At 45.5% G+C, this 12,518-nt stretch overlaps 1 protein-coding gene across 3 annotated transcripts in view; it reads left to right on the top strand.

The window, feature by feature from the left end:
• Zcchc7 (zinc finger CCHC-type containing 7) overlaps positions 1 to 2,409 on the top strand; it is a 223,175-nt gene extending 220,766 nt beyond the window's left edge. For all 3 annotated transcript variants that reach the window (XM_026415472.2, XM_026415463.2, XM_077797921.1), the window contains one exon: positions 553 to 2,409. In XM_026415472.2, the coding sequence (XP_026271257.2) occupies positions 553 to 992 (440 nt within the window). In that variant the 3' untranslated portion in view covers positions 993 to 2,409. The remainder of the gene's footprint in view (positions 1 to 552) is intronic.
• Positions 2,410 to 12,518: the final 10,109 nt, after the last annotated feature.

Here is a 12,518-nt window from a genome sequence, read left to right on the forward strand (position 1 = left end):
AACCTCTAAGATAATACCCACACAGAGTGCATACAAGTGTGTTCTCCCCAGGCCAGCAGTCTCTGCTCTAGAGGAGTAATCTCCCAGGCAGTCTGGCATCCCCTTCTTAGTACTGTGGCCAGACTTTATCTTCAGGAGGTAATTGAAATGTCATGTGAGACTGTCAAAGGCAATTTTATACATCTTGCTTTGCCTTATCATCAGAGACTGATGATCACTGGAGGAACTTGAATTGGTCAGATGTGACTTCCTCACAGAGCTAAGATGATTACTGTTCTTGCAGGTCCTGGTCTCTATTGTCTAATGTAGTTAAACTGTGTTGAATAGAACAAACACCTATCATTGGATTTGTGGTGTTTTCCCTTTTTAGCAATCAGGAATGTAAAACTACAACCATTCCATTTTTAGTTAGTGTTTATTGCTGCTGTTGTTGTTTTTACCTTACTAAAGGCTCTTTAGAATGTCATATTATTAACACATTTAAATATATCTAGCTGCCTATCTCCTCATTTATAGGCCTGCGAAAGCTCAAAATACTTTTTAATTTTCCAGAACTGCAGAAAAATGGGGATTTTCCAAGGCAGTTCAAGAGACTGCACATGGAAGCAGCAGAGACGAGACCACACCATGATATAAGGAAGAGCCATGGCTGGAGGAAAAGCAACAAGTGGTATCAAGAAGACAAAGAAATACAGAAGGAAATGATGAACAGGAGTAGAGAACGTGAGAAGCACAGAAAGGCTGACAGGCATCATGAAGTGGATGAGGACTTTCCTAGAGGCCCCAAAACCCACTCTTCACCTGGCAGTTTTAAGACCCAGAAGCCTCACAAGTCCTTTCACCATTCATCACATTACCACAAGCCAAGAGAAGACAAGCTTCCCAAAGAGGGCAAGCGGAGCAAGCCAAAGAAAAAGGAGAGATATGTGGAAGATGATGGCAATGATAATTTATTTCTTATTAAGCAGAGGAAAAAAAAGTCTAAGCTGTGAGACAGCTTCTGGTTTGGTTTTATAATGTTCATTTGATCTTCATGTCTGCAACAATCTGGCAATATTTTTATTATTTATGATTAAGTGAAAGAAGGGTTTTTTGTTTTGATTGTTTAATACTTGGAGTACTGAACAAATCCTTGCAGGATCTCAGTGCTTTGTCCCACAGGTTATTAGGTAGAAACACAGCAAGATAAACTGGGACTTCTATTCCAATGTTGTTTTTACTCAGAATCTTTGGGAGAGGAAAAATCAAATCTTTTCAATAAAACTTTTTAAAAATACTTTGAAAAACAGAAAATTTCATCAAATGTAATTCATCTACAATATTAACAGTAAAAAATCTTTGCAGGAAGAGAAAATATTACTAATAAGAAAATTTTATCACTGTTTTGCAGCATTACTTTTTTTTTTTTTTTTAATACTAGGAATTGACCCCAGGGGCATTCTACCACTGAGCTATACCCCCAGTGAGACGGGGTCTTGCTAAGTTGCTGAGGCTAGCCTTGAGCTTGCAATCCTCAGCCTCCCAAGATGTTGGGATTACAGTGTATGCCACCTGACATAAGATTACTTTTACATTGGAAAGGACAGTGGCTATAAATCTGAATCCAGCTTTTCTTTCTTCTGAAGCTGTTGTCAGAATCTTCCCTTGGGCAGAACATCACAGGCATAACTACAAACAAAGCCCTGAGGAGGCAGGGAATTGGGCTATAGTAAAAGAAATCTGTCCAGTATAAATGTCTAAGACAGATTTCCTGAAACAGGTGAAAAAGAGTCATCAAAAATTTTAACAATCGCAGTAAAACAGCTTTTGCCATTTTTAAAGCCACATGTCAAAATCATCACTTAGATTTATAGAGTTAAATATTATCCAACTTAAAAAATTGTTCTGTTTTTATGGACTTTTATAACTACAACAGAGTTTTACAGAATTTTTTGTACTTGTGAACAAACTTTTTGTACTTACCAAAGCCTAATATTAGAATGAGAGAAATAAAATGTCTCAAATAGAGTGACTAAATGGTCTATTATGTAAAGACTATGAGAGTTGGGATGATGAAGGGCACATTTGGGTTGGACAGTGACTAAAGCTATAAAATCACCATAAACTAGAGCTGGGGATGTAGCCAGTGGTGGAGTGCTTGCCTAGCTTGGGAGAGGCCCTGGGCTTAATCCCGAGCACCTCAATCAATCAGTCGTCAATCAGTAATCACGATAAATTGGAGTAAAAAATGCCCATGTTGCCCAAGCACAAGCTTTATAGCAGAATAAAATGGTGTGTGATCAGTTAAGTAGAACAGTTCTATAAATTGGATTTTTGTGTTTGTATTTTACTCTTGGGGAAGTATAAACTACTGTTAGGGTGTCTCCTATTTTGTCTTTGGCTGAAGGAGAATCCCACTTCCCACATCATTCCTAGTGTGAATTGTAGGTCTAGAATGTCTAGTCCACCACCCTCCCTTCTGGCGTATGGCTTCCCAGCATTGGCTAAAGTTGTTCTCACCCCGAGGTGAGCAACCAGAGGCTCTTAACACCCTGCTAAAACTGATAGCCATGATAAGCAGCTTCATGGAAGTGTAGTAAGCCCTGAAATAGCTGGCACTGTTCCTCAGTAGGACCTGGGGCAAGCATGGCTTATTATCAGTATGGTGGAACTAGTGCCCCTTCTACTCCTAGGGCATCCACCTCTTTTTAGGTCAGAAATGAAATTACCATTGTTTAGGTTCTTTCATATATAGAGTATTTGAAGGTAAGGCTTTTATTTCTACCTGCCCATTATTTTTCTCCAAAACTTTTCTTGGTTGTTAGACAAACCTTTTGTTCTGGGATATAACTTACCGATTGGGTCCATGCATTTATACACAGATAAGAAGGGAGAAATGAATAGGAAAGTGATACAGAGAAATGAAGAGAAGGAAGCGGGGCTGGCTGCTTCCTCAGGGTCCATAGCGGGAACTTCCATGCTCACTCCACTAGACAATGGAGGCTGCACCTCAGAGTTGCCCCGTCAGGGACAAAGGAGCTATCATATGTGTTTTTTGTTCTGTAAACCAGTCAGTGTTTGAAAACTACCCCCAGGATTCTTTCCTAGCCAACTCTGGCTCTCTGTACACCAGCAGAGCGGTTTTGGGAGGTGCCCCAACAGAGGTGGAGGCTGGGAAGGAACCACCAGCTCGACTGCTGCAGCCATCATTTCAGAGCAAACCTTCTCGCAAAGGATGCTTGGCAGTCTTACACCAACATTTTTAAAAATTGTTCTTGAATGAAGAAATTACAATTTTATTTTCTTATTACATATAATCAATTGTATATGTGAAATGTAATACGAATATAATCATTTTCTCAATACAAGAGTTTATCAGCTTGAGGTACCCAGAGATGACAATGCTAATGAAGGGAGTCCAGAATATCAAAGTTATTGCAGCATTATCACAGTCATTATCAAAAGTAGTTTTAGAAATTTCCCCTTCCAACCAAGATTAGAGTAACTGGGATCAGATTTAGTCCCCACCCTGAAACAATGTGAAAAATATTAATACTGTTCATAAGACATTAAACATCAGACAAGAAGTGACAGCAAACTTTATGAGAAAACAAGTAAGGTGTGACCTGTGACTGCCCTGGCTGACTGCTTGCAGCGTTCCCCGAGTAGGGAGCAAGCAGGGGACCCAGGAAGACCCTGGAGATCTCCCTGAGTTGAGGAAACAGCGGGATCTGGCAAACCCAAAGTGGCTACAGCTTGTAGGTCTGATTACCAGAGAGGAGAGAGCTGCGCTGAGAGAGAACCCAGAGACCTGTGACCTGGCGGGTTCCCCTGGAGTCTTCAGCTGAGTACTGGTCAGCACCCACGTGTGAGGAAACCACCTGAAAGCACTAGAGGGAACTATTTCTGGAGTTCACACAGGGCCCAAAATAGCTTCTGTTCTCACCAGAGTGGAGAACCTCTTGGTTCACCAACACTGACCACAGCTCTTGGAAGAGTTTTACTCAGTAATGAAGAAAAATTAGCCCGGGTCTAAACTCCTCTTTTTCTGCCTCACATTTGAAAATAGGATCCAAAAGGCTTAAGCTCTCTCCAAATAACCAATTGCAAAAAGCAAAGCTCAAGAATATTTATAGGACGGGCTGGGATTGTGGCTCAGTGGCAGAGCGCTTGCCTCATCCATATGAGGCACTGGGTTCGATCCTCAGCACCATGTAAAAATAAATCAACCAAATAAAGGTATTGTGTCCATGTCTAACTAAAAAATATTTTTTAAAAAAAAGAATATTCATAGGAACACAAAAATATCAGCACCCAAAAAGGTAAAATTCACAAAGAAATACTACTAAAAATGTTAATTAATCTATAGGAACAGAAAACTGTTAAAACAGTAGCTGCTCAGAGATAGGGTTGGCTGGGAAGGACAGGAGGTAGCAATTAAAAAGGGACGCAAAGAAACTTGGTGGGGTGGATATGTTCATTATCTAGATTGTGGTAATGAGATAGGTATATACATACAATCAAAACCAAAAAAGTCTAATTTCACATAGTAGTCTATTGGAAACATGTTAATGGTTTTTGTTTGGGGGGATTGTTTTGTTTTTTATCATTGAATTGGGAATATTCTAAAAAATCTGGGTGAGTAGTCCTCAGACCATCTTCGGTTTTGTTTCCTGTTTTGCCCACTTGGGGCCAAGGTGACCAGGATCACAAGACAAATAACCATCCGTAGGAACCTGGGGGAGGGGCTTGCTGACCTCAGGCCTAAGCACAGGACCTTTAGACAAGTGTCTGTTTTTAGTTTCCACTGAGTAGGTCAATCTACTAAATCCCAAGAAAAAGAAGTCTCATGAGAAAGCAAGAACTGCTGGTTCTTCAGAGACTGGTGAAAACCCACAAAGAACTCGCCACAACCTGAGCACAGTGAGGGTGGTCCACAGTGGTCCTCCACAGGACCCAGAACTTGTTCAGCCAACTCAGTCAACGTCCTTGACCATCTAACCAGAGCCAAGTCCTACCCTGGAATTCTTGCTTTTTCTCCAGGGATTGGGACAGATGCAAATCCCCAACCCTTCTATTCAGTTTTATGAATATTTGTAGGATACCTGTGTGCCAGGCCCTGCACTGAGCTCAAGGAACAGTGTAAACCAGGCAGATGTGATCCATGGCCTCATAGGACTCGTAGTTCGTGGAAAAGATGGACACTGTACAAAGAACATGGTTCCTGGAGTAGGGTAGGAGCTCAGATATCTACTGATAGAGTGAAGAGACACAGGCCATGATATCTGTTTTCTTTCTCCCGGGGCCCAGGATAGGGCCTGACAGGCTTTGGCAAATGAATTTAACCCACTGGCGGCAACACTGTTTTCCACATGTAATTACCAAAATGGGGGTGTCTAGGACTGACTGGACAGGAAGGTTGCACTTCCAAATGGAAAAGTTTGCAGTGGTCCTTTCGGAAAGAAGGCTTCAAGGCTGGATAGAGTGAATGTGAGAATCGCATGATCAGTATAAGGTCCGTCATTCAAATGGAAGAGGAGAACAAGGAAAACAAGTATATGCCAGGGCCAAAACACTGATACTCCAGAAACCCATGTGCACACTTCCTTAGAGAACTAATTATTTCCTTAGAGAACTATTAGAGGACTAATTGTTTTTCTAATCAAAATTCACAAAGCTTTGGAAAGAAACTCCGCTGGGTTTGAATATCATCTGCCCTAATCTGCCAGACTTGTTCCCTGCCCACAGACGTCTTGCATTTTAAGATAGCAAAGAGAAACACTGAAGTGAATGGCTGTACCTTGAGGCAGGACTGTGCATACAGAAAAAGGTGACTTCTGGTGTCAGAGGTGGAGACCCAGGAACACTTGACAGAAAATGGTGTTGGAATTGGCCCTTTGAGCATAGAGAAGACTTGAATGTGCAAGGTGAGAGGAGACACATTTCAGCAGGAAGATGGGTGTAGGCAGCAGCCAGGACACAGGTAAGAGGACCTAGTCCAATTTGCCTTGACTGCAGGTCGCAGGGACACATGTGGAGGGACACATGAATGACGTCGCTGTTGGCTCTGAGTCCTACAGGAAGAAATGTGGTTCTGATAGGTTAATTTCTGTTTCGTTTTCCTCTTCTGTAAAATAAAAATAATCTCTAAAGTATCTCCTAGGAAATATGTATTAATGATAAACTTCTCACACAGTGATAGAAATGCTTCATTAAGAGCAACTGATCTGGTGGCAGTGGGGCACCATCAAAGAATTTGAGTAGGGAGATGAATGGCATGCTTGGAGATGGGTTTGAGATTAGCACAGTTCTGCACAATGTAGCACTTTTGTCCTGTTAGCACCCATAAATCACTTTTCTTTCCAAGGAATGACATGTCTTTTGCCTATCTTTGTACAGAGACACGGAAGGTGATTATATCAGAGTTTTACCAAGAAACAGAACTAACAGATTTATCAAGCTCACCCAATTGCAGGGGCTGGCAAGTCTAAAATCTGTCTAGGTCATGCCAGCATGCCAGAAAGCCAGGCAGGATTTCTGCTTCATCATTTCGAGGCTAAATTCCTTCCTAAGGAAACCTTCGCTCCTGCTTTTAAGACCTTCAACTGATTGGATGGGGCCCACCCTCATCCAGTGTTCCTTTCCTTTACTTAAAGTCAACTGATTATAGGTGCTAATGATAGCTACAGAACACATTCCTAGCAACTTCTAAACTACTGGGCACTATAGCCTACCCAAGTTGACACAAAAAAATTAACCATTACAGTGATATTCATCTCCAATACAGAAATTGAAGCAGAACAGGGCAAACTGATGCCCAAATCCTAACCCCTAGAACCAGGTACTAGGCCTGAAGGTAACCTTTGTTCCATGGAAATAATTTTATATTATTCCTACTTTTTACATAAAATCCTCCTCAGACAACCAGGCTGCACATCTCTGGGTGTGCTATGCCAAATGCTGGTGCAAACCACCTCGTGTTGGAGGAAGAAGGGCAGGTGTGGGATTAGGCCCACAGCTAGGGACAGATTTTGGCTTGGTACAGAGAAGCAGTTTCCTGACAGATTCCCACAGTGGGGCAGGCTGCCGGGGACATACTGAGCTCTTGGTTCCTGGACATGAGCCACTTGTCATGGTGCTGTGGAGGAAATTCAAGGACCTGATGAGAATGGAGCAGCAATGGGGAAGAGCCTCCCCAGACTCTGTGAGTGCTGACAGCCCTAGATGCCAGAGTGCTGCTCACAGTCAACAGCACCCCTCAGAAAAGTCCCTGCTCCTGTCCTCACCCCTCCCTCGCCCACGGCCAGCAAGCCGCTGAGGGGCCAGGCAGATTGCGGAACCTCCCTGAGATGGAAACTCTCTGAGTGCCTTTCTCACTCTTCCCAGCAGCCCCCGGGGCCCCTCTGGTTTCGCCTGGCTAATGTTTCTGGGAGGGGAGCTTATCAGGCCCACCTCAGCCTCAGCCTCCTTTCACACCTCAACCTCAGCCTCCACACCCACCCCAGCGCAGGCTTGGGGCCTAGGGAACCCACAGTCATGCTGGACAATTCATGGGTCACCAACCGTTTCCTCCTGTGCCTTTACCCAGTTAATCATCTCTTCCTAGTGATTTGCATGACCACCCTCCCCACTTGACTGCCCAGGGAGTTTTCTGGTTTTATCGCCTCAGTTAACCCTGGCCTCCTGGGTCACTCTGGATTCCCCACCACAGACCTGGCCTCTGAACCCCACTGTCTGTGCTGCAAGGGGTCCCTGCCTTTTCACCAGTATTCCTTTCCGGAAAACAAGCCAGCCTGCGCACACAGCACCATCTTGCAAGGAGGGGGAGTTTCTTGGCCACAGCAGGAAGCCTGAGGCTCTGGTAGATGGCAGAACTGCAAAGGGCCTAGAGCCTAAAAGGTGGTCTAGATCACTCTGCCCCCACCCCCATTTCACAGATGGGAAAGTGGAAGCCAGAACCCAGAAAAGGCTTGCCCACGAACATGAAGTCAGACTGACCAGCCCCTGGCCGTGGGGACACCAGCCTCTCTGTTTATCTGTGCTGTACCTAGTCAGAGCAAAGCAATTTCTCTGAAAATTTTAGCAAGTAACAATTGTGTGGAAAACATGTTAAATAGGAAGGCTTCAGGCACCTTCTGCTCAGATGACTATTTGTAGGAACCTCAGCATAGCCATTAGCTGGAATCGGCATGGAGGGAGGAGAGACCCTTCTGGGCCAGCATTACAGTGACGAGCTAGTGCCTCTCAGCAAGGTGAACTGAGCACCTCTCTCCTCGGAGTTACCATAAGAAGTCAGGCAGCAAAAGAGCTCAGAGGTGCAGGAACCAGACCTGAGGATGGAGAGAGAGTTGGAAAGGGAGGAAAGGGTAGTGGCAGAGCAAGGAACAGGAGGAGACCCCTGCAAGACCTCCAGTTCCTAGGCCATCAGGGGCCAAGCCCCAACACTTGCTATATGTTATCTTAGGGTTTCCAGGACAAAGAAACTGCCAAGATCAGAAGGTCGATGTTCTACAGTTTGGAGGACATTTGGAGATTGTCAAGTCCAGAAACTTCTGGGTACATATGGGGAAACCAAGGCCCAGAAAGAGCCTCACATTCCATACCAAGGGGCAGAGAACCAGGACCAGTGCCCAGGCTCCTGACTCCCAGTGTGGGACTCTTTCTGTGAGGTGGGGAACAAGGGCAGGAGACATCCATGGCGGAGTGTTGAGCCATTGAAGCCCTGAAGGCTAGTGAGGCAGAAACATCACAGAGGAGATCTGGGGTTACTTTGTGACAACAGACTCAAGGTGCCAAATGGAAACTGGTGTGGTTGTGATGGAGAAAGAAAACTGTGAAAGTGAAATCTGTCATTTGTGAGAGGAGGAAACTGAAAATGTGTTCTCCATCCCATGCAAATGATCTACGGCCTTGGTCCTGCACCTGCAGGCACTCACAACATACACAGCACCAGGCCCAGTTCCCACACGGTCTGTGCTGGGGCTGCCAGTGCCAAACACAGCTGGAATCCTGGAACAGAGGTCCCTCTCCACAGCGGGAGGAGTCCCAAGGTGCCCATGCTGCATGCACGGGGCGCCTGTCCTCCCATGGGCTGCCAGGATGAGAGCCAGGGCCTCCTTTCTGATCTGGTCAAGGAACTACCATGCTATGGACAGCACTCAGTCCTCTCCCATCTCTTTCTGATGTCCTGTCCTGCTCCCCCTTGTGTTCCACCCTTGGACAAGCTTATTTTTCCTCCTGTGTGAATTTGAGCATCCTGTGGCCCCTGATAGAAATGCCCTCCTTCCCTTGCTTCCCCCAACCTGGTCAGAAATTCCATGGGAAACCTGCTCCGGACACCATCAGTGTCCTCAATTGGCCTCCCTACCTCCACGTATTTTCTCATCCCAGCCCTTAGCTACAGGTTGGTAATGGTTAGGATTCTCAGCCTTGCAGTAGGCTGGGAGCAGACAAGCATTTGTCTGATTCATCACTACTTGTCTCCAAAGCCAAGCATTTTTCTTGGCACCCATTAGACTCAGCCAGGGCTGGCAGACATCCAGCCAAAGCCCAAGGCAGCTTTGTAATCAGTGCCTGTCACCTTTCCCCTGGAGACTCAAAAGGCTTCTTGGTACAGTGTTCCAGAGAGGCACAGACTGTCAACCTGATTGGCTCTCTTGATGAGACCTAGTGGCTGTCCCTGGCAAGGGTGCTCAATAAATGTGTGGCTCAGATCTCAGCTGGTGGCTGCTGGCTCCTCAAGATCAGGCTCTGACCTGTTGGCCCATGATTTCTGAGAGATGCCAAAGCTGACTTCTCAGGGACATCCTTTTGCTGCCTCAGCTTCACTCCTGAACAACCCAGCCAGGAAGCCGAGCCTTTCTTTCTCTCTCTCTCTCTCTCTCTCTCTCTCTCTCTCTCTCTCTCTCTCTCTCACACACACACACACACACACACACACTGGTATATACATGTGCACAAACCCACATGTACAGCACATGCCTACACCCATGCACACACTTGCTCACACTCCTTTGTATGCACAAGCACATAATTACACAAATACACCCCCCAAGCATGTCATGAGTTTAGGGAGTGCCAGTGAAGGTTTGTGACCATGAGGACAGGTTCCACTGAGCTCCCTCCATCCACCTGTCTCCTCCATCTCTTCACTCCACTCCTTCAGCATTTCCTCCCTCCCTCACCCCTGTCCCAACATTCCTGTCCCTCTGTTTTGTAAAGCCATGCTCTACCCTCTCTGGAGCTGGGGACAGAACCTACTGTGCCCACAGACCCTTGCCAACCAAAGAGGTCTTCCCCAAAGAGTCACTGGAGTCACATCTGCCCATCCTGTCTCAGATATCATTAGAAATAAATTAATGGCTATAACAGAGGAACGTCTTGTCCCAGCTCTCCATTTCCCACCCTAACCTAACACAGCTCAATGACAAACCCCCTTTTCTAAGTCCCTCCTCAGTGCCAACACTGTGCCAGGCATTGCAGGCACAGAAATGGTAGTGTGCCCAAGATGGCATCAAAGCCTAATGGCAGAAGCAGACAGAAGCCAACCATGGTGCATGATGCTTCCATTCTGGAGGTGGGGACAGCTTCCCCACTGGGATATGAAGGACAGTCAGCTTTCCCAGAGGGCAGGGCTGGGAATGTCACCTCCAGCAGGAGGAACAGTATGTGTGCTGGTGCAGGTGGCATTATTGCTTACTGCAGGCTCAGGGTCAAGGAGCAGAAAGAGAGGCGAGCAAAGGGCAGGCAGAGGCCAGGCTCTGCCAGGGCTGGGGCTGGGACTTCGCCTTGTCCTCGATGAGGCCACAGTGTGAAGGGGAGCCCTGTATCCATCTTCTCCGGAACAAACTGAGGCATGGGTCTCTCTTGCCATCACCAAGGTCTCAGAAAGATAATCATTCAGGATCTGACTATTCTCCAACAAATACACGCACATCAGAGGCAACCAGTGTCAGATGGCTATCGCCACACATCAGAGAAATGGCATTGTCCCATGTGTACTTATTTGACTCTGCTTCTTTAGCTCCGTGTGTCTCTGAGATTCATCCATGGGTAGAATATTTTAAAGCTTTGTTTCAAACACTGAGAGATGGGGCACTAAACTTGGAGGAGCCCAAACTTAACACAATAGTTTCCTAATCACCCCACCACAGAAGCAGGGCTCTCATGAAAATTAGCTTTTATCCTCTTCTTGTAAAAGCTTACACCAAACATAAGCCTCAAGGACCACAATGTATAGCGGGCTCCCAGCCCCCACTCAGCAGCATGCAGCTCATTCGGTCCATGACTTAAGAGGCTCTATTAAACCCAGCGTGGATTTTCTATGCCCAGTGGTTTTTCATTTTGCCTTTTAATTTTTACTTTAAGGACTTAATATTAACAAAAGAGCCAAATTACTGCCAAGCTTTAAAATGAACTTGTTTAGGGGAGTTAAAAACAGGCTTTAGAATATGGAGTTTTAATTAACTTTGGAAGATGGTACTTAAACAGCCCCTGCACCCTGTCTCACGCAGGGAACAGAGACCAGAGACTGGAGGTGTTCCCAGCAAAACACTGAAGCCACCTGAGGAACTTTCAGGTGCTCCATGGCTTGCCTACACCCCAGGCCAACGACATCGGAATCTGTTGGGTTCCGACTCAGACGCCATGATATTGTTTCAAGTTCTCAGGGAATTCCACTGTGCATCCAAGGTCAAGAATGGATTGATTGACAGTGATGGGGTAGTGAGTGAGGCTGAGCGAGAGAAGTACACATTAGCTTTAGAAGAAGTCAAGAGGGCTGTAGCCAAGCCAAGCAACACAAGTGACATTTCCAATTTTTTCTTTTTCTTTTTTTCTTTCTTTTTTTTTTTTTTTTACTGGGGATTGAACTCAGGGGCACTTGACCACTGAGTCACATCCCCAGCCCTATTCTGTATTTTATTCAGAGATAAGGTCTCACTGAGTTGCTTAGTGCCTTGCTTTTGCTAAGGCTGGCTTTGAATCGAGATCCTCCTACCTCAGCCTCCCAAGCTGCTGGGATAACAAGAGTGCGCCACCGAGCCAGGCTGACATTTCCAACTTCTAAGGAACAGTTCTGTTTTGGGCTTGGTTGTGTTATGTTGAAGTCCTAATCCCCAGTACCTCAGAATGTGACTGTATCTGGAGAGAGGACCTTTTAATGGGTGATTAAGTTATATTTTAGCCAATCTGACAGGTTTCCTTATTAGAGGAGCTGGGGACATCCAAAGAAATGACAGGGTACACACTGTAATGGCCATGTGAAGAGGAACCCTACCCTTCTGGCACCTTGACCTTAGACTTGTGTTGTTAAAGCCACCATCCTGTAGTATTTCAGTACAGCAGCCCTCATAGACTGATACAAGTTCCATTTCAACACTCTGGCAACGTATGTAAAGAGAGCTACAAGGGCTCCTCCTTTGACACAGCGTCTTTAGTTCTGGGGCTGTACCCTGAAGGTGAACCAGGATGCCCTTAAAGAATCTTCTATTTGAGGCTCTGGGTCTGATCCTCAACACCACATAAAAATAAATAAATAA

Source organism: Urocitellus parryii, chromosome 4, assembly GCF_045843805.1.
Source record: "Urocitellus parryii isolate mUroPar1 chromosome 4, mUroPar1.hap1, whole genome shotgun sequence".
In the NCBI taxonomy this organism is placed as follows: Eukaryota; Metazoa; Chordata; class Mammalia; order Rodentia; family Sciuridae; genus Urocitellus; species Urocitellus parryii.